General features: G+C 35.4%; 1 protein-coding gene across 2 annotated transcripts in view; it reads right to left on the reverse strand.

The window, feature by feature from the left end:
* The window catches only part of KYNU (kynureninase), a 96,867-nt gene that overhangs the window by 65,222 nt on the left and 9,574 nt on the right, over positions 1-22,071 (reverse strand). For both annotated transcript variants that reach the window (XM_019925522.3, XM_019925520.2), the window contains 3 exons: positions 17,696-17,816; positions 9,798-9,880; positions 277-338 (listed from right to left, as the gene is read on the reverse strand). In XM_019925522.3, the coding sequence (XP_019781081.1) occupies positions 277-338; positions 9,798-9,880; positions 17,696-17,816 (266 nt within the window). The remainder of the gene's footprint in view (positions 1-276; positions 339-9,797; positions 9,881-17,695; positions 17,817-22,071) is intronic.

Genomic DNA, 22,071 nt, shown 5'->3' on the forward strand with positions numbered 1-22,071 from the left:
TGTGCAGCAGTTTTGCTTTTTACCCACTGTGACTCTTATTCCTTATGTTCTGAGATAAGAGCTATTCATTATTCTAAAGCTCTTTGCAAGAGTCAACTCTCCCATGGTTACAAAGAAGCCATTCTGTCATGGTCCAGCATTTCCTGGTAGAAATGAAAACAACCTCACAACTTATTTTTAAATAAGTAAACCTCCAAATGCTCATGGATTAAAGATTGAAAAATGTCAGATTCTGTAAACAGTGTATACTAAACATTGGTGGAATAGGAAGCTTACCAACAGAAGATGTAAATTAACAGTCAAACCATTCATTAGGGCTATTTCTTTCTCATTGGCTCCTGCAAAATAAATATATCATAATTTAGATTGTTCTATTAGTTCTAAGAGTATCTGGAAAAACAAACTATCACTCCTTCATCCTTAATGTTTTTAGAGATAAGGACACATTTGATGTGTCATCACAAAGAAATGGAAGTTTTCCCACTTGACTCATTTTATCAAACAATAGCTGGACTCATATGCATATAGCTAGCTAAAAATTATATTTCCTTTTTGACATAGTAAATAATAATAACATAATAGTGAAGCATTTGCTAAACTAAAAATGATTTATCCTATCATCAGCTACGTTGCCAAATTCCCACAGAGGACATTTTTGTGGTAAGTGTATCTCCAAAAAGAATCTAAAAAGAAATGAAAGCCCATCACATTTTTAAAGCTGGTTGTTTGTAACATCAAATTAAAATGCACCTTTAATAAAAGAAGGCAATGTTGCTAAACATAATTCACTGTTATTACAGTGAGATATACAATACTGTAGTTCATAAGACAAAAGAGCTAGAAGCAAAGTACAAAGAGCTAAATCGCTCTGGGGTTTATTTGTACACACTGATATAAGATAATTAATATAGGTATGTATTGTCTGATGAAGAAAACACACAAAATTAAGATATCCACTACACAATCATAATCTGATATAATTCCTGTTAACAAGGGTTTTGCCACTGGAAACAGACCCAGAGACAAAGCATACATTGAATACTTAAGAACTCAGAGCGCAATAACAAAGATAATAATACTTTCCCTATTTTTAGTTCTTATGATGTCTCTTAAAGGCAATTAGACCTGTTTAATAGGAATGATTTCTCTTTACTATCACTGAGAAAAATGGGCTGTGAGCTTTAATGTTTGTAAGGCTGTACTAGGTGTTAGAGAAAATGCATCATACAAGTCTTGCACTTTGTATCCAATGAAATACTTCTGATAGAGTCCCATTTTTACTAAAAGAATAGACAGTAAGTAGAATAATTAATCTAATTAATAGATGGATTTTAGGTTAAGTTCCCTTGAGGGAAGGCCACTGGAAATAAGTGTATAACTTAGGAATTTATATTTCAACATAGCCATTTAAGGAAAGGCCTGTGTCTTCATTTAGTCAAGAAAAACTTTTTGTTGCATTTGATTGATGGATTTCCCCATTTGAATGCAAGGTTGGTAAATAAATGGTGGCTGTTAAGAGATGTATCTCTGGTCATTGTAATGTGAATAGTGTCTCAAGTCAAGGGACAGTAACGACAACCTCATTCTGCATTCCTAGCACTAAATAAAATGTCTCAAACATACTAGAAAGCTTAATTTGTATACAGGGGCATATGTCTTCTCCTACGGTATAAAAGTCTTTTAGAAATATGGTGAAAGAAATGCTGCAAGCTTTATTTTATTTGTTTCTTTGCATTATGGTATGAATTTTTACTGTTATTTCTAAAACAAAACATTATCTATTATATTAATCTTATATAACCCTTAACTCCCTGTTAGCTCTTTACACACATCTTTTCTGAACACTATTCATTTTAATAAAAAATATTCTGGCAGGGAGCGTGGAAGGAGAAAAGGAAGGAAAAATAATACATTTGGCCCTCCTTATCTGTGGATATGAAACCTGCGGATATGGAGGACGGACTTTATTCATGGCACGACTCACTTTATATTAGGGACTTGAGCATCCTCCTATTTTGGTATCCATGGGGGAGCCACGCCCCAAACATACTGAGAAAGCAGAATTAGTAGAAAGAAAAGCATTTGAAAGAGTGTGGTGGGAAGAAAACAAAAGAGGAGAAAGTTCATAAATTTTATCACAAAATGAAAACAAAGAAATAGAAGAGGCAGGAAGGGAATGAGACTTTCTATACAAGGTCAGGCATTCCATTTTTGCTTAGTGATTACCTTCTGATTAAAATAATTATTCATTCCTCAGGAATGTTAGTCCTTCAAATAATAGTGTTCATTTTGGATCACCTAAAATTTTTCTTGCATGGAATGTGATGAACCACAAGTGCTAGGCTGAATTAATCTAGACATACACGTGGCCTTTCCTCCCCTCACTCTCAATGGCATGCTAACATTGGATCAATTCTTTGTAAATAATCCCTCACTAACTTGAATAATTTGCCCGCAAAAATTATCCCGCCTTGGCACACTTTAAATTCAATCAAGCTCTTCACAAAATGCCCTCCTCACCTGCTAACGAACTTTGTCAAGGAGAGGTTCGGTGTACTTAACATGTGCGTGCGTACCTATGTATATCTAAGGATGGTGCAAATATTAATGCTGCAGAACATTAACAGAAATGTTTATTCCAAATATGACCTAAAGGCACTAAAGAAACAAGGATTGTTAACATGAAAGGGCCACCAGTCAGACTGATTTTTAGCCTATTTTCCAAAGGAAATATATCTAATTGACCTATCTCTTTTGGTCTAATATGTATTTCTGAAATCAACATTTGTTGTTTTAAGATATTTCAATATTATCAGCATTCCATAAGACAAAATTTTTTTTTAAGCAAGCTGAAATTATTTCAAGTTGCTTTTCTTTGTACCTTTTCTTTCTCCCAAGAACTTTTTGTGAAATAATGTTGAAACATCAATAACTATAAGTATGAGCTGTAATTCCCTGTGCTGTACAATATATCCTTGTTGCTTATCTATTTTATACATAGTAGTTTGTAACTCCCCTGTTTGGCTCCTCCCTCTTCCCTCTTCCCTTTGGCAACCACTTGTTTGTTTCCTACATCCATAACTCTGCTTCTGTTTTGCATATACCTTCTTTTGTATTATTTTTTAGATTCCACATAGGTGATATCATACAGTATTTGTCTTTCTCTGTATGACTTCTTTCACTAAGCATAATATGCTCTAGGTCCATCCACGCCCCTGCAAATGGCATTATTTCATTCTTCTTTATGGCTGAGTAATATTCCATTATATATGTATACACCACATCTTCTTTATCCATTCATCTGACTAAAATTCAATAAAAAATAAAAATAAAAGAAAGAACCACAAGTATTGAGGGCAAATTTACTAGAGGCCAAGTTTTTTTTTAAAAAACTTCATGAAAACTTATCAGGATTTGAAAGAGTCTTTATTTTACAAGATCATATAAAACCCACTGCAGTAAATGTAAAAATTTGAATTACTTCATCTGAGATGGGTGTGAGCCAGGGTTCTCATTTGAAGAGTGCTTTCTTGCTTGCTTATTTATTGAACGTAACTTTTTGTTTACCAGAAGGTGAAAGTTATGTACAAGCACTGCCTTCTTATCTCAATGCCTGGCATGCTAAGGTTTATTGAGCCCTTATTATGTGCCAACACTTCTAATGTAACTTGTATTATTTTCACAGTAACTTGATAAGGTATCTACTTTGATTTCCATATTTATCAATGAGGAAACTGATGTGCACAGAAATGAACTAACTCGCTTAAGGTCTCACAGATAGGAAGTAGGAGACAAAGTCTTATAGAAAACAATATTAATTAAAATCTTTGTTCAAGGTAGCATTTGGAAGTGTTGTCTACATTATCCACTCCCTGTAAGTCAAATATAGGAAGCCCATGTTCATTACTAACATCCCTCTGCACCTTTCTAATCTTCATTTAATTTCAAATATTTTGCAAAGTGAGGTCAGCAGGGTTCCAGGCTGCTTAGTGTTTGATAAGAAGGTTAATGATGGATCTTATAACTGCCATACCATGTTCTGTATATTTTATTAAGCAGATGTAAATGTTAATTGTGGATTTTGTTGTAAGGTTTGTAGTTCGGCTAAGTCCGAGAACTTTCCACTCTGTTTTTCAAATAGCAAATTCCTATGGCCTTGGAGGTGGCTAGTGTGTGTTTGAGGATTTATGACTTTGGAGAGAGCTCCCAGGGATTATTGCTTCTCTGAGGGTCAACCACAAGTTTCATAAAGCAAATTTATGTTCACATTACAACATTTTTATAAGCCGAAATGTATGTATCTAGCCCTTTGTGATGTTTATGTACCCAGGGAGAAGTAGGCTTAATAATAATACTAATAATATTCTTCAGCAGTTCTATTTCTAGCATCTTGATAATATGACATTAACTATAAGGGAAAGTTATTCCATGTTTTGCAGAATTGTTAGCTCCATATAAAATGTTTTATTAATGGTTTTTCTTCTCATCTGAAATGGAAATTCTTTTCTATGTCTGTGGACATGGAAATATAGGGTTGCTCACTGTGTCTTCCGCTTCTCTATCCACTCTATCAATTTGTACACATAATAATTTTTATTATACTCCTGTTACTTCTTTTTGAGAAATTTTATGGCAAAATACAGGTTGTGGTTTTAAGAACCTGGAAGATTCAGTCATAGTCCAAAATATACAACTTATCTGTTCATGACACATTTAGACAGCCCACAAGTAGCAAAAATCAGTTTGACTTCTGCTGCTCTCTTCTGTAGTTACCACATAATTTTAACATTTATTTTGTGATTTATACAATATCTACTTCCAAAGAGGATTTTAGGTTTCTTGTATTACATGTGAGAAAGAATGATTTTAAAAAATTGCAACAGAGTACTATATATGTGGATGAGAAACAAATTAGGAGCTATTAAATATATATATTTTTTTAACTAAATATTTTTGCTACTTCGAACTCTACCAAATTTTCTCAGAACTTACTATCAACCAAGGCAAAAGGGAACCTGCATGGGATTTGCAGCAAAGAAAATAAACATAAACAGACACACAATACCTTCTAAAAGAATCAGTTCCTACTAAATCAAACAAAGTGAACTCATTCATTTTTCAACTTAAGTTAAGAACCGTTTCTTGGACTAATATATACAGTTTTAAAAGTAAAGAAATTTGGGGATAGATGATAGCTACTGAAATTAAAAAGAAAAACAAGCTTTTAAAATATTGCTTATAATATACTTTTGCAGATACTGTCAACAACAAAAATAGTAGAAATATTTCTCCTGATACAACATAAATTGTAGAGCATTTACAATTTTATTAAGTTTATTAATAATAAATAAATAATTTACAATTTTATTAAGTTTATTAATAAATAAATAATAATAAAACAATTAAGTTTATTAAATAAACATTTAATAAACTAATCATTAAACTAAATATTTAGTTTAATGCACTGACAATATTTCAAATAAAATATGACAATGCATTTGTCATATTAAGGCTTGAAACTTTGAGAATATATATATACTGTATATATATAAAATAAACAATATATATACTGTTTATTGAGTTTCATATGTACAAATGTGACTTTGCCCATTTCAAGACATAATTGTTATTTTTATATCCTGTATAATTAGGATCAAATGACTGTAATTTAATTTATACAACATTCAAGGACAAAAATCACAGAAAACATAATGAAGTTTGTCCCATACGTTACAGCTTTTTATGGTATTTCAAAGACACACAAAAATCCCTAAAGCTAGAACTGATAAATATTCTTTAAACATTTTTAGTAAGCTCAATCTTCTTACTTATCTAAATAAATCTGAGTATTTTGTTGTTGTTGTTTTTTAATTTCCTTAGTAATCATCATGAGAGGTGAGCTGGTTTAAATTTCATTGATCATTCTGACATATGTGTATTTGCTGGGCAACAAAACACATGCACATTTAATAAGTTGCAATAGAGCTATAAACTTTTAAACGATCAAAGGAAATCTTTTTGCAGGTTTTATGGGCTTCATAAATAAATCTCACTAAATGATAGCCTTACCAGTTCCCTGGCCTGTATATAAACATCTGAACTCCTCTTTAAAGGATGATAAATACTAATCACAAAATAATAGGATTAGAATGCAATTTATGTTCTGAAAGTAAATCTAGCAAAGAAAGAGACAGTCCACATCTAAGGAAAACATATATGTTCAGGTCAAATTAATGCAGGATTTTTTTCAGTTTTTTTAAAAATTTACATGTTAGGCATTTGAATGAATATAATAGGCGTCTAAAAAATGAACATAAATGAAAGCATTGTCAAACAACTAATTAATACACCCGTAAATGTAGTCCAGGATTGTTCAGGTGGGAATTCCCTCCATGAGAATATACACTCTTCTGGATAATGCTGGCAGTCTGATCAAATGCTCTGTGCTCCCAAGATCCTGACTGGTTTGGCAGGAGATGCTATGTTTTCACCTTTACCCACCCTGGCTGACAAGGTTCTGGCCTTGAGTTTGAGCCCCAAGCATCCAGGGCTCTGCAGATTCGCCCTGGGGCTTGTGAGAGTCCTGCACTCAGGCCCTACACACTCCTGGCTCCATGCACTACCCCCCAGATATTGTGCTTCCAGCTTTCAACTGCTTCTTTCTCAGCAGTTGCTATATTTCTGGTCAGTTGGGATTACTATTTAATTTTTTTTAGTGTTGCTATATGTTTGTTAATCTAAATTTTTTTCTATCATTTCTCTGTTTTTGGAATAGAAGGGAGCATTTTCAGTTTGTACTTAATGGGTTATCTTAAACTAGAAGCCAATCTTCTGATCCTATAATATAACCACATAAAACAGAAATGTGTGTAGTGTAATGATTACTCAGTAATAACTAGCAGCAAACCGAGCTTGTTGCTTTTGCTTGCAACTCTTCGATGGAGTGTTGTTTTTTTTTTTTTTCAACTTGCTGAATGGAACAGGTTACACATTCATATAGTTCATAAACTAAAAACAGGTTTTCCTTAAAGTCTGGTAGTTTGGGGTGTGTTAAGCACCCACTGTGTTCCCCGCTGTGCATGTGGTGGGGTTTGTCGTGCTATGAAAACCCATGTCAGAACCTTCAGGCTGCCCAAATATTGCAGAGAAGACTTTTCCAGTCTCCTGCCTAGATACTGGGAGCTAAGTTAGCGTAGAGGTGGATGAACATTTATTTAACTCTGTTTTCACAGGGAATATGTTATGGACTGAACTGTGTCCTCCTTGCCTTTACCAGTGAGATTTTAGTCTAATAGAGAATTCTAAGGACTAATTTTTAGTTGACTGAATACCTAAACTTGGGCAGTAGTCCTGCAACCTGGGCTGGGCCATCTAGGCCTGGTTCTCTACCATGTTGAGGCTTTCTGGGAAGCCAGCCACTTTGGGCAGGAGTAAAATGCAAAGTTGTTTACTGAGGATCTGGTTTGTGGGGGTTGATTGGGGCAGAAGACTATATTTATGCTGGGGTGACTCCCAGAAATACATAAGAAGAAGCTAGAAAAACAATGTCCCTAAATTCTTTGTGGTATGTTTGCAAACTGCCTTAGATTGTTTTGACTATAATAAGTTTGAATTTCTCCTTGTTAAACATAGTACAAAAGCTTGAGGTTTCCTCTCCCTCTTGCAGCCAGTACAGAGGATGTAAATGGTGGCTGAAGACTGAGTAAGCTTCACCTGATTGGTGTGGGTGCTGGTCTCTTGTCAAATGTGTCCCTAAACTTCCTTCTCCTCGCAGGCAAGCCCCCAGCCAAACATCTAAGATAGGAAGTGCTCCTTTCTTCCTCTTCTCCCTCCATGGGGTTACCAGCAAAGCCAATACAACCACTACTTAGATAGAGTAATGACTTCTGCAAATTCAAGGGTGTTCCTTCTCCCAACCTCTCCTCTTTCCTTCCCTTACAAACCCTCTACCCTAGACAACATCCTCCCCACCCCCCCCCCCCAGAGGATCTCTGCTTACCCTTCCAGTGTGGTCTGGTAATATCACCACCTTGAATGTGAATTGCTATCCTTATTGCCCCTATTCAAGAAGAGCCAGCTGGCATGTTGTCAGGAAGCACTATTTAAAATGTGAATTGTTACAGAGCAAATGAATACTGTGTAAGAACATTAAAACAGAGAGAGAGATTTCTAGTTGTGGCCTTTTCTTTTCCACTTACAGAAGTTTCTTTCACATTTCTTGTAAAGCAGATTTAGTGGTGCTGAACTCTTCTAGCTTTTGCTTATTTGTGAAACTCTTCATCTCTCCTTCAAATTTGAATGATAGTCTTGCCAGGTAGAGTATTCTTGTTCGTAGGTTTTTTTTTTTTCTTCACCACTTTAAATATGTGATGACACTCCCTTCTGACCTTGCAGAGTTCCTGCTGAAAAGTCAGCTGACTGTTTTATGGGAGTTCTCTTGTATGTAATTACTTGCTTTTCCCTTGCTGCTTTTAAGATTTTCTCTTTCTCTTTATTTTTTGACATTTTAATTACAATGTGTCTTGGTGTAGACCTCTTTGGTTTGATCTTATCTCTGTGATTTCTGGACCTGGATGTCTGTTTCCTTTCCCAGGTTAGGGAAGTTTTCAGCTATTATCACTTCAAATAACTTCTCTGCCCCTTTCTGTCTTCTCCTTCTGGGACCCCTATAATGTGAATGATAGTACACTTGATATTGTCCCAGGGGTCTCTTAAACTGTCCTTATTTTTCAATTCCTTATTCTTTTCTCTGCTTAGCTGGAGTGATTTACACTACTCTGTCTTCCAGTTCACTGACACGTTCCTCTGTATCATCTAATTTACTGTTGATTCCATCTAGTGTATTTTTATTTCAGTTATTGTATTCTTCAGGTCTGTTTGGTTCTTCTTTATATTTTCTAACTCTTTGTTTAACTCCTCACTGTTTTCATCCATTCTCCCTAATTCATTGAGCATTTTTATAATCACTACGTTGATTTTTTTATCGAGTAGATTACTTATCAACACTTCACTTAGTTCTTCAGTTTCATGTTGTTATTTGTTTGGAACATATTCCTGTCACCTCACTTTGCCTAATTCTCTATGTTTATTTGTATGTTTTAGGGAAGTTTGTTACATTTCCTGATCTTAAAGAAGAGGCTGTATGTAGGAAACTTACTATGGGGCCCAGAAGCACACTCGTCTCTGGTCACCAGAGCTATATTTTTTGTTTGTTTAATACCTGAAATTTCATATAAGATTTTAGGCAATGCTGAATAATCAACCCAATTAAACAGATAACTTTTTTTGAAATGTTAACACATTTACCATCTAAAACTATCTTGAATAGTTTTACCAAGAGTAGATAGAATTCACTTTAAGGAATACACTATATACCAAAAAACAGCATCAACTATATTATTTTCAACAGCACTCAGCCTAATTTTAAAAGATCACCATGAATTAAGTTGAAATGAACCAAAACATATTGGTGTTTTAGACCTTTAGCATGTTAAGGTTAACGTTTATTTCACCATATAATAAAACCTAGAAAATTCTTTTAAGTTGATTTTTATGAAACTTATTTAATTATAAATATGTGTGTTTCTCATTGGTGAGCAAATACTAGTCCTAGAATATATAATAAAAAATAACATTAGCAATAAGTCTTAATTAAAGGCATGCTTACGCCTTAGTGTTATGGATTAAAATAGAAAATCAGGACATTCTTCAATAAAATTTTTACCATATAACCTATGTGTATAACTAAATGATCATATCTTTATGATTCTTTTGGAAAAAATTCATTTTATACTTACCTACAATGTCAGTCATAAGTCCTAAAATAGTCTCATCTCCTATAATCCAAGGACGTTTCCCTACATCATGACCATAGGCTCCCCTGAAATTGAAAAGGGAGATGAACAATCTTAGTTTATGTGTGTGTCTGTGTGTATCTGTGTGAGTGTGTGTGTGAGAGTTTTCAGATATCAGCATTAGCAACTGGACATTTCTAAATGAGTCTTTGTAGTGTTTTAATAAAAAGCATGCTTTTTTGAAAACCAAAAGTAATACTTGAGAACTCTGCTTTTTAACTTGTCATTTAAAAAAATTTCTTTGATTTCCTTTCTGTTGGGAAGCGTAGGGGCGATTACCCATATATTTCATTATTTTTCTCTATTTTGGAGTCTAAGATGTTATTTTTTTCTCTTTTCTTTTGAAAATTTTAAGACTATTTGAATACCTTACTTGTATACCATACCATATAGTTGTACCTATACTAAAACATATTAACTGTTATTTGAGGCTAGAGATTAAAATGATTATTAATTAAACATTAAAATATAATTACAATCTGTAAATTAAATAGAAGTATATAAAATGTGACTATACTCATGGTAACATTTTAAGTAGATAGTAAAACGTGGCAATAATCAAAGCCAACACTATTTCTTGACCTATTTTCTAGCAATTTCATCTATCATATTCTAGCTCAATTTTATTATTCTAGTAAGTATGCCAGTAGGCATAATGGAAAAAACACAAAATACATAAGAGAACTTCAACTCTCTGGTAGTTTCTATCAAATGAGGAGGCAAAATATTTGAAAAATATAGGAGAAGAAATTAAAACAAAGGATTAAGAAGGGAGTGACTTTGTGTACTGTTACAAACATATCTTAGGAAGCTTTGAATTAGATTGTTTTTAATTCTTTTGGAATCCAAAGACTATTTAAACTCGGAAGAAAAGAATGAGCATGTGCTCTATGTATAGTGCTAATTGTGATGAACACATACTCTGAAATTAAGTAAGCTGGCAGTGGTGAGCTGGTAAACCTTCTCTCAGAGGTGAAGGGTAGCAGAACACACCACACTAAAATGTAGCATAGTGGTATATTGATCATCTTGAGCTGTAGGCACTTGAAAAACAGAAAATGCATGGAGAAGCTTTCTCTGAACTTCCCTATCTGCCTAAAGACAGATCCTTCAAAGGGAATTCAGTTGTCATAAATCCCCTCCTCAGGAGTTTCATCAACCAGGGAAAATTGATTCTTAGCACAGAAGAGATTAGAAGTCAGTGACACCCCAGATAAACTTTGTCACAAACTATACCTCTTATCTATTCTTCAAGGACCATCTTTCATAGAAATCCTTTACTCTCCTCTAAGAGGCCTTCATCTCTCCTCCTCTTTCCCTTTTAACAAGGGATTTAAGCTTGAATTCTAAGCCACTTTTGGGAGTTACTCATTTTTCCCTGGGTGTTTCCTATGTATACATGAGGTATTCATGTTAATACACTTCCGTTTGTTCTTCTCTTGTTAATCTTTTATTACAAGCTCTCAGGTAAAAACTCAGTAGGGTAAAGGAAAATTTTTTTTCTCCTCTACACAGCAGTGGGGAACTGGAAGGAAGGAGCCCTGTTTTTTAGCCCTTGCTGTTTTTTGCAGTATGACTACCCCCATTCACGTGGCCAATTTGGTATCAACAAAAATCTTGAATATTTAGCAATTGGCTCCATCACCTGGGATGAGACAGGTCCAGGGCAATACTGGGCCCGAGGCTACATTTATTAGAGGTTTATAGGGCCTAATTTTCCACTTTTATAAAAGTAAATGGGTTACAATATATAACTTAAAGGATAGCTATGAAAAACAAGTAACATGTGAAAAAGATTGGTACATGGTACCCCTTTTCTGAGTCTTCTTTCCTAATGAAAATCTAATGTTAAAACTCACTTCACCAGCATGAGGTGTAAAACACAACTTTTAAGCTAATATTTCAATTACCATATAAACTGAGATGAAGGAAGAAGACTTTCTTTGAGAATAAACAGACTATAAGAACTAAGGAGGAAAAGAAGGGCAACTGTTAGTGCATATTATTCATATTATTATTAGATAGCCTGCAGCTTGCCTCTTTCTTGACTTCCAATATAAATACTAAAGACAAAAATCATTATCATTAAATAGTATTTAAAGGCAGATACTTGGATACATTTTTATTTTAATCATATAGAGCTCCATGGCCTTGCTGATAGCACAATACATCTTATTACATTTAGGTAGTAAAAGTCTATGTTCTGCCTCAGAGAATTTATATCTCAGAATATGATGCCACCTACTTCTCACTCTGGTAGACACCATGATAATAATCTTTAAGGATACTTTCTTCTTGGAATGCTTTTGTCATCTTCCTCCCTTTAAAATATCACATGCAGAGTCAGCTTCTTCATTTTGTCAGTCTCCTAGCCTGAGATAGTGAAATGTATTTAGAAAGTGTTACCCAAATAAACTCAAAGTAAAGTGGCCTGTCATTAGAAAGAGCTGATGTGGATCACACTGCAGTCATAACGTACATATTCAAGTTAAGAGAAAGATTATGTTGTTCTCATTCAAAACTGCTTAAAATAGTTGCAGTATAGCTGCAATCTTCTTTTACAAGTGCTGGAAAGGAAAAGAGAGCATAGGAAAGCATTCACTCACTACCATAGCATCAATCATTGCCTGAGTGGGCTGTTCTCAGAGAAGTCTACAAAGCAGTATTTGCTCAGAAAATTAAATTTCAGAATATAAAATCTAATTAGGAAGTTAATAGAAATGTGGATCCTCTTTGAAATATGACTGTGCTTTAACCATCCTACAAAATGAAAAGTGGCCCTGCTTTTAAAAGCTCCCCCCAATAAGTGAATAAATAAGACTTCACAGTCTTCCTTAATGATATCACAAGTTTTTTTCTGTGATCCAATTGTGGATTAGCCAACAGAGATGTCAGGAAAAGCTCTGTCACATGTCATACCATGTATTTTCTTATTCATACTGAAGGGTGGCAGAATATGCCACACTAAAACTGGCCTCTTTGGCATAAGATTATTTTGCACAAAGCACAAAGAATGCACTTGAGGTCCCTAGTGGTGCAGTGGTTGAGAATCCGCCTGCCAATGCAGGGGACATGGGTTCAAGCCCTGGTCTGGGAAGATCCCATATGCCGTGGAGCAATTAAGTCCATGTGCCACAACCATTGAGCCTGTGCTCTAGAACCCACAAGCCACAACTATTGAGATCAGATGCTGCAGCTACTGAAGACTGCGTGCCTAGAGCCCGTGCTCCACAACAAGAGAAGCCACCACATGAGAAGCCCACGTACTGCAACAAAGTGCAGCCCGCTCTCGCCGCAACTAGAGAAAGCCCGCGCGCAGCAACAAAGACCCAACACAGCCAAAAATAAATAAATTAAATAAATTAATTAATAAAAAGGAATGCACTTGAAAAACAGCAAATACATGGGGAAGATATCTCTGAACTCCCCTTATCTGCCTGAAGACAGATCCTCCAAAAAGGACTCAGTTGTCATAAATTCCCTCCTCAGGAGTTTCATCAACTAGAGGAGATTTACTCTTGTCACAAGAGAGGAGACTAGAAGTCAGCACCACAGCCAGACAAACTTTGTCACAAGCTATCACACTTCCCATCTATTCTTCTAAATTTCCATTCATCCTTCCTAAAAATCGTTTACTTTCCCCAGAGTAGCCTATATACCCCTCCTCTGTCCCTATTAAGACAGTACCTAAGTTCTCAAATCTCATTGCTTTTTTGGATATTCACTTTTTTCTTTTTCCTGTGATGCCCTCATGCACGTAATGTTAAAAATGTACTTTTATGCCTTCTCTCTTGTTAATCTGCCTGTTGTGTTTATTTCATAGACCCAGCTAATGGATCTAGGAGAGTAGGGGGACAGCCTTTCCTCCCTTACAATACACTTTTTTTTTTTTTTTTTAAAGAAAGAAACCCATAAATTGAACCACTGCAGGTCTGCAGGAGCAGACCTCTCCCATGTGCTTTACCAGTACCTTTTCTGCACACACATTGCCATGTAAGTTAAGTCACTGTCTGCAAACCAGGCCTTTTGTTCCTAATATGTAATTCAGCGGGCTATTTTTCTCTTTAAATAATTCTACCTAATATGTCTCAGTTCTTAGAAGAATGCCTATAAAAACACAAATGTGGCAAGTTTTTGCTCCTGTGAAAAAGAAAGAAATTTATTTATCTAGCAGATAAGACAACCCAGAAGACCTAAGATATAGTGATTATATCTTAGGGACACAATATACATTTCTCAACTTACAATGTGCTCTTTAGGACTGACGTATCTTTCCCTTCTAGCCGAACTTTACCGCTATGAATATTAACCCATGTTATTCTCCTTTAAATAATCTGGGCCATTGGTAAAATATATAATTTTAAATGTTCTCAAAAATTATTTAAGTTTATTGCCTATCCATCCTAGCAGACCCACAATGAACAAACATATGATATTGTTGCTTCTTATTGTTTATGGTAGCTTCTTGCTGATAACTAATTATTATATATCAAAGAGTGAAATTACCCTAAAAGTTTTCTATTTCAGAATATTAAAATTATCTAAATATTATCATTTCACCAAACAAATAATATATTCTCCAAAGTAAAGTGTTATTAACCTACTTTAGAAATCACATACAGTTGAAAATGACTTTGGAAAATAATGATAATCATTTATAAAAAACACAGAGGTAAGTATTTTATTTTCATAGTTTTGCCTTAAGTAACTTGAAGTTTTAGAAGAAATCATTTGGGTCCTAAAATATTTCTAAGTGTGCCTGTATCCTTGACTTTTCTTTAGTATAAATAATCAAATATGGTAGCCATATGAATTATAAGATTGGATGGCATTGTGACCAGTGATGGTTTATTTTGTAGATAAGTAGGTAGTATGTCTACAATAGGCCATAAAAGATGATGACATAGAGATGAAAACCATGAGCCAAATGTCATTTCCTACATTATAGGTCATGCATGGCCAGAGACTTGACATCAATATCCCAGAGTAATATCTTGCTTAGAGCACTCAAATTTCTATGTTACTCTTAAGATTATAAATTTTTAATATTATTTTTTTTCCAACTAATTTCAATGTGCATTAGAGTGTTTAGTGACTGTGTAACTCTCTTTGACTCAGTTCTTCTCAAAATCTCTCAGTAATCTAGAAGAGGGGGAGGCACTGGCCTGGCTTGGGTATCAGCTAAGAAGTAGGGCAGAAATGGGGTTGGAGGAGATGAAGAGGAACAGATAATCGGATAAAACTCACCACAGTAATGGGAGGCCCTGGATCTAGAGGCAAATCAAATATATGCAGGGGAGATTTAAAACAAAAGCAATAGCCAGAAAGGGAATTGAAGTAACCAACAGGCCACCAGAGTGGCATGAAGATTACTTTAAACTAAAAGCATGTGGACAAACAGCAGCCTAAGAAAGAAACATTATCTAGACTTAAGGAAAGCCTCCTGAAAATGCCATTGCCATTGACCCACCGTCAGAGAAAAATGACGCTTAGCACTAGGAGTTACAAATTTACTTCTCCTCCATCTTCCTCTTGGGGGGCTTCCAGCCCGGAAAGATACTGCCCATTATCATCAGGATGGAAAAGCCCAACAGAACCTTCCATACTTTCCTACTGAAGCCCTAAAACGCGCCCCTTTTGTTAAGTTGGTTTTAAACCTTTACTCTGGCTGATCAGTGAATCACTGTTTGTAGAGTGCTTCTGCACACATGTGAAATAAACTTTTCTCCTGCTAATCTGTCTGTTGTCAATTAATTCTCATGCGCCCAACCACTAGAATGTAAGTTGGTAGAGGAAATGTTTTCCTCCCAACACAACCTTAGCTGGAAAAGGCCAGAGTGGAATTTTAAGCTAAATATTTAGGAGCAAAAAGTAATGAACAAACCCATTTGAGATGAAAGATCAAGGGTGGGATAGGGGAAAACAGGATTGCGATCATGCACCTAAAACACCACTGACATTGAGCTGGCAGGGCTATGATGTTGACTGGGCCACCACAGTTTACAGCAAAAAGACTAAATAAAACAAACTAGCTACCTAATCTTTTTCTCAGAAGAAGTCTTTTTAAAATTTACTTTACATTGCTTGAAGCATTACAGTGCACCTCCTTGCTAAATCGTCTGATGAAAAATAGGTAGAAGGGTTTAAGATTATGTAATTTTCTGTTGTCACAAGGTAAAATATAAAATTGAAAGGTAACAACAATAGAAGGGCATTATGACAGAGAGGCACTTTCCTGGAACATAACTGGAATACATGTCTTGAGAATAATCAACCATTCTTTTAATAAAGTAGGATAATCATAAGAATATGAATAGGATAGAAGAGTGGCATCTTTTTAAAATACCTGAAGGATAAAAATGCACAGTCTTGCTGAATGAATATCCAAGAGTCAAGGACACTCTCCAAAGTTCAAATTGAATCTAATTCTTTGCTATCTTTTACGTTAAGGCCAAAAATGAATATTAACCATTTTTATTAACTATGACCCTCATTTTTTAAATACTAAAGCTTGCTAGTGCAAAATGCTTCCAAATGTGGTGATATTTATTTTTCAATTTATGCATAAATGTTATGCAGGTAAAGTTATAATATGCCTAATAAACTATATAAAACTCTATTACTCTTGCATTGAGTTGTGAACTTACATTCTTAACCACTTAAATTAAGAAACTTTGCAATGTTATCTAATAGCCATGGTAGTAATCATTGGCATAGTCAGTGTAAACTAAACTTTATAGAAGAGGTTTTGGTCTCAATGTAAAAGACCACTGACCTGAAGAATATAGAAAGCTGGAAAAGACATTCTGAGTTTCTATAAGAACCAAATATCTTGCTCAGAATTCTTATCTGGTTTAGTTTCATCTTCCTTCCTGAATTTTTTTTTTTCCTGTCCTTCAGGTTTAGCTTCCCCTTCATATCTATTTTTCATATTCTAAGAGTCAAAAACTATTTTTAAAATAGTTGTACTATTTTTAATATTTTAAATATAAAGTGTTTAAATAGTTAAAAATATTTTAAAATATTTTCAGTTCCAGCTTTATCAGTAATCACTGGGGAAGGATAAGAAGTACATAAGATTAGGTTATTTTCCTTAAGGGATTTACAATATAGCTAAGAATATGAAACTAATGAAAGTAGACACCTCTAAACTGCCTATTGTAGAGCACTGATTATTAATGCAATAGACATTCAGGGAGGGCTAATCAGTGGTTGAGAAGGTTGATATTAAAGAGGGTAAGCATTGAGGTAAGCAGAGAGTATGAAGACTTTCATAAGCAGAAGAGTAAAAGCAGAACATAAAAGAAGGAGAAAAAGATGAATCCTAATTTAAGATTCCTGCATGGTTAGCTAAGCCCAAATGGAGCATCTTCTCAATAATCATGTTCAATTTGGGGAGGGAAGCACCTTCTGTTCCACTCAACTTCCTCTCCCCACCTCAACAATTTTTATTTTCTTATTTATAAAAATTAGTGTGGTAGAGTTTAGCCAAGAACTAATCATGAAAACACTAAATTGAATCCTAAATATTAACTGCTTTGTTAATCATTTAGAAAATAAAATAATTGCATACGATGTAGATGTGTCAATTCAAGGGAGAAACTTAAATTTTTAAATATTTCAAAAGTTTTACTATTGATTCTGCAACTAACTTGCCATAATACCTTATTTACTGATCCTCAGTTATTTCATCCAGTGTTGAATGACACAATCCCTCAGGTTCCCTCTGCTCTAAAATTCTAAGATTCTACTATACACCTTTCCAAATATGAGACAACCTGGCGTGATTTTTAAAATTCTTATATGAGATGTTGAATGATAGCTTTTGAAATAATACTTACATTTTGGCCCACTTATCTAGTTCTTCTTCCAGATATGTTTTAACCATTTTTGGTTGAAGCCCAAGAGAATTTCCCAAGAAATAGATGGCTTCTTCATCCTTATTCACTAAAGATAAATCAACTGAAATAGAAGAAAAGGGAAAATATACTTATTCAATTAATTAACATTCTTCCATTTGGCATTGTTAATCCACTACAAACAATGAATGTAATTAACTCCAAGAAAGATGATACATATCTTAAAATTCCTCCCAAGGATAACATCAGGTTCTCTGAAAAATAATCTTTTACATTTATATTTTAAAATACGGTTTAAACAGATAGATGCTTTTGTTCAGGTCTGTCATATTTATTATGCTCCACGAGGAAATCTAGATTAACAGCTACTCCCAATCATGAATAGCCAATAGAAAAGAGTTAAAACCAGAATTTTTACAGAAATTATATCAGCCTATCTAGGCATAGCAGAAGGTTACCAGAATTTAGACAAGTAATAATCCTGGTGTTGTAGATCAGGCAAATTTAAAAAATCTAAATGATTACTTATATATCTGAAGTAGATATATTGAATTTATAGATTTTTGTTCTTTGTATGCATATAATATTAATACATATGTAGGCAAAGATTGTTCTCTATATCTACTTTTTATTCAAATAAATCAGAACTTTAGTGATTTGTTTTATAATTTTTCCTTGATTGCAGTAAATGCAATTTCATTAGCAAACCAATCTATATGCTTCAAGTATTTTCTAGAAATGCACAAGTTTATAATTGTGTTCTACTAAGTTTTATCTTAATTCTATGGGAAGAAAGATTAAGCTTCTTGCTGAAATTTGAATCATTTGGTAGTATACTTGTCTTTATTTAGATTACTTAAATCTTTGCAGGCTTTTTAAAAGCATACCATCTAATTCAACCTACTTTTATAGATCCTGTGTCACTTTTTCATTGGCATTTCTTAAGTCAGACCCAATCAAAGAGGTGTAAATACTGTTCACACATTTAAATTTGATTAATTAACAGTTCTTTGTCGATCTAGAGAACAAATACTGAAGGATTTTTTTTAGAATCCAGAGGTTTTAATTGGTGTACGATGGCTCAAATTTCAACTAAGCATTCAAATAAGTAGTTTAAAGACTAAACATGTTCTGTGTGTGTCAGCCTTATCAACAACCCAGGAAGAGGAGGCAATCACCCAGATCTCTGCTCCCATTTTTTTTTTTTTTTTGTCTTGTTCTTTCATTGGTGACGCTTTTACAGATAAATAGGTATTGGGTTACTTTTACTTAGAAAGTCATTTTTAAAATGTGTTCAGTGTGAAAAAAAAGTGGAATTGTAAACTGAATTATCTCATCTCATGCCTCCCCAAAGTGTGGTTCCCCATCCTAAACTATTTTCCTTTTACTTGGTTGAGGTTTGGGTTTTTTTGTTTGTTCGTTTTTTGTCTCAAAACACATCAAATGTCACCATGTGAGCATTCAGTTGGCATTATGTGAATAGGTAGAATAGAGTATCAAGAAAGTGCTTTGGTAATTATCCACAAGAATGAAGAGATAACACACCACTCTCCAACCTAAAGCCATCATATCTTTACAACATGCAAGACAAACAGGACTTTAAGCTGTGGGGGCCTAGGCTTCTCTTCTCTGAAGAATGATAAGAAAATTTCTTATTAAAAGTTGGTACTCTTGGCAGTCATGGGGTTCAGGACATGCTACCTCAAAATGTGGCACCTTGGACTTCTCTGGTGGCACAGTGGTTAAGAATCTTCCTGCCAATGCAAGGGACACGGACCTTGGTCCGGGAAGATCCCACATGCCACTGAGTAATTAAGCCCGTGTGCCACAACTACTGAGCTTGTGCTCTAGAGCCCACGAGCCACAACTAGTGAGCCTGTGTGCCACAATTACTGAAGCCCTCGCACCTAGAGCCCATGCTCTGAAACGAGAAGCCACCACAATGAGAAGCCTGTGCACCGCAATGAAGAGTAGCCCCTGCTCACGCAATTAGAGAAAGCCTGCACACAGCAACAAAGACCCAAAGCAGCCAAAAATAAATAAACTAATTAATTTTTTAAAAAGTATTTAAAAAAATACGGCACCTTGGCATATTGGATGTTTTAAGCTGAAGGAATTTGAGAAATGGCTAGTGTAGGAAGAACTTTCTGACCTTCACCTAAACAAGTCATGAGATACTCACATCATAAGATAGCTGCCAGCACACCCTGGAAGAAGATGTGACTAGTATCCATATCAAATCCAGCTCTCCCACCAAAAGCATTGGGCACACGCAGTCTGCACAGGGATGCTCCAACCTAAGAACATCCCTTCAAGACCACAGAAGGTAACTGTTTCATGTAAATTCATAGAGGCAAAGTTAAGTGAACTGAAAAGTCAGAAGAACTACCCACAATTGAAAGAACAAGAGGAAGCCGTTGAAAAAAGTAATAAAACATAAATAAATAATTTACCAAAGAATTCAAAACATTGATAATAAAAATGTTAACTGAATTAGAAAAAAATAATTGCTCTAAACACTGATATTTTAACAAGGAACTAGAAAATATAAAAAAGACCCAATCAAAACTAAATAATTCAGTAGCTAAAATAAACACATTAGAAGGAATGAATAACAGACTAAGTGATACAGAAGAATGCAAAAGTGATCTGAAAGATACAATAATGGAAATCACCCAGTTGGAACAGCAGACAGAAAAGTAAATTTTTTAAAAACAAAGCAATTTAAGAGATGTCTACGATAACATTAAGCATGCCAGTATTCACATTATAGGGATTTTAGAAGACAGAGAGAAGGGGATCAAAAATGTAATGAAGAAATTATGGAGATTGGTTCAAGATGGTGGAGTAGAAAGACGTGCTCTCACTCCCTCTTACAAGAACACCAGAATCACAACTAACTGCTGAACAATCATTGACAGGAAGACACAGGAACTCACCAAAAAAGATACCCCACATCCAAAGACAAAGGAGAAGCCACAATGAGATGGTAGGAGGGGCACGATCACGATAAAGTCAAATCCCCTAACTGCTGGGTGGGTGACTCACAAACTGGAGAACACTTATACCACAGACATCCACCCACTGGAGTGAACGTTCTGAGCCCCACGTCAGGCTTCCCAATCTGGGGGCCTGGGAACGGGAGGAGGAATTCCTAGAGAATCAGACATTGAAGGCTAGTGGGATTTGATTGCAGGACTTTGACAGGACTGGGGGAAACAGAGACTCCACTCTTGGAGGGCACACACAAAGTAGTGTGCTCATCAGTACCCAGGGGAAGGAGCAGTGATGCCATAGGAGACTGAACTAGACCTACCTGCTAGTGTTGGAGGCTCCCCTGCAGAGGCAGGGGGTGGCTGTGTGTCACTGTGAGGACAAGGACACTGGCAGCAGAAGTTCTGGGAAGTAATCCTTGGCGTGAGCCCCCCCAGAGTCTTCCATTTCCCCCACCAAAGAGCCTGGGTAGGCTCCAGTGTTGGGTCGCCTCAGGCCAAACAACCAACAGGGAGGGAACCCAGCCCCACCCATCAGCAGACAAGTGGATTAAAGTTTTACTGAGCTCTGCCCACCAAAGGAACAGCCAGCTCTACCCAGCATCAGTCTCTCCCATCAAGAAACTTGCACAAGCCACTTAGATAGTCTCGTCCACCAGAGGGCAGACAGCAGAAGCAAGACGGACTACAATCCTGCAGCCTGTGGAACAAAAACCACATTCACAGAAAGATAGACAAGATGAAAAGGCAGAGGGCTATGTACCAGATGAAGGAACAAGATAAAACCCCAGAGAAACAACTAAATGAAGTGGAGATAGGCAACAACCTTCAAGAAAAAGAATTCAGAATAACGAGAGTGAAGATGATCCAGGACCTCGGAAAAAGAATGGAGGCAAAGATCGAGAAGATGCAAGAAATGTTTAACAAAGACCTAGAAGAATTAAAGAACAAACAAACAGAGATGAACAACACAATAACTGAAATGAAAACTACACTAGAAGGAATCAATAGCAGAATAACTGAGGCAGAAGAATGGATAAGTGACCTGGAAGAAAGAATGGTGGAATTCACTGCTGTGGAACAGAATAAAGAAAAAAGAATGAAAAGAAATGAAGAGGGCCTAAGAGACCACTGGAACAACAATAAGCACAACAGCATTCACGTTATAGGGGTCCCAGAAGGAGAAGAGAGAGAGAAAGGACCGAGAAACTATTTGAAGAGATTATAGTTGAAAACTTCCCTTACATGGGAAAGGAAATAGCCACCCAAGTCCAGGAAGTGCAGAGAGTCCCATACAGGATAAACCCAAGAAGAAACACGTCAAGACACATAGTAATCAAATTGGCAAAAATTAAAGACAAAGAA

The sequence above is a fragment of the Tursiops truncatus genome, chromosome 7, assembly GCF_011762595.2.
Source record: "Tursiops truncatus isolate mTurTru1 chromosome 7, mTurTru1.mat.Y, whole genome shotgun sequence".
Classification (NCBI taxonomy): Eukaryota; Metazoa; Chordata; class Mammalia; order Artiodactyla; family Delphinidae; genus Tursiops; species Tursiops truncatus.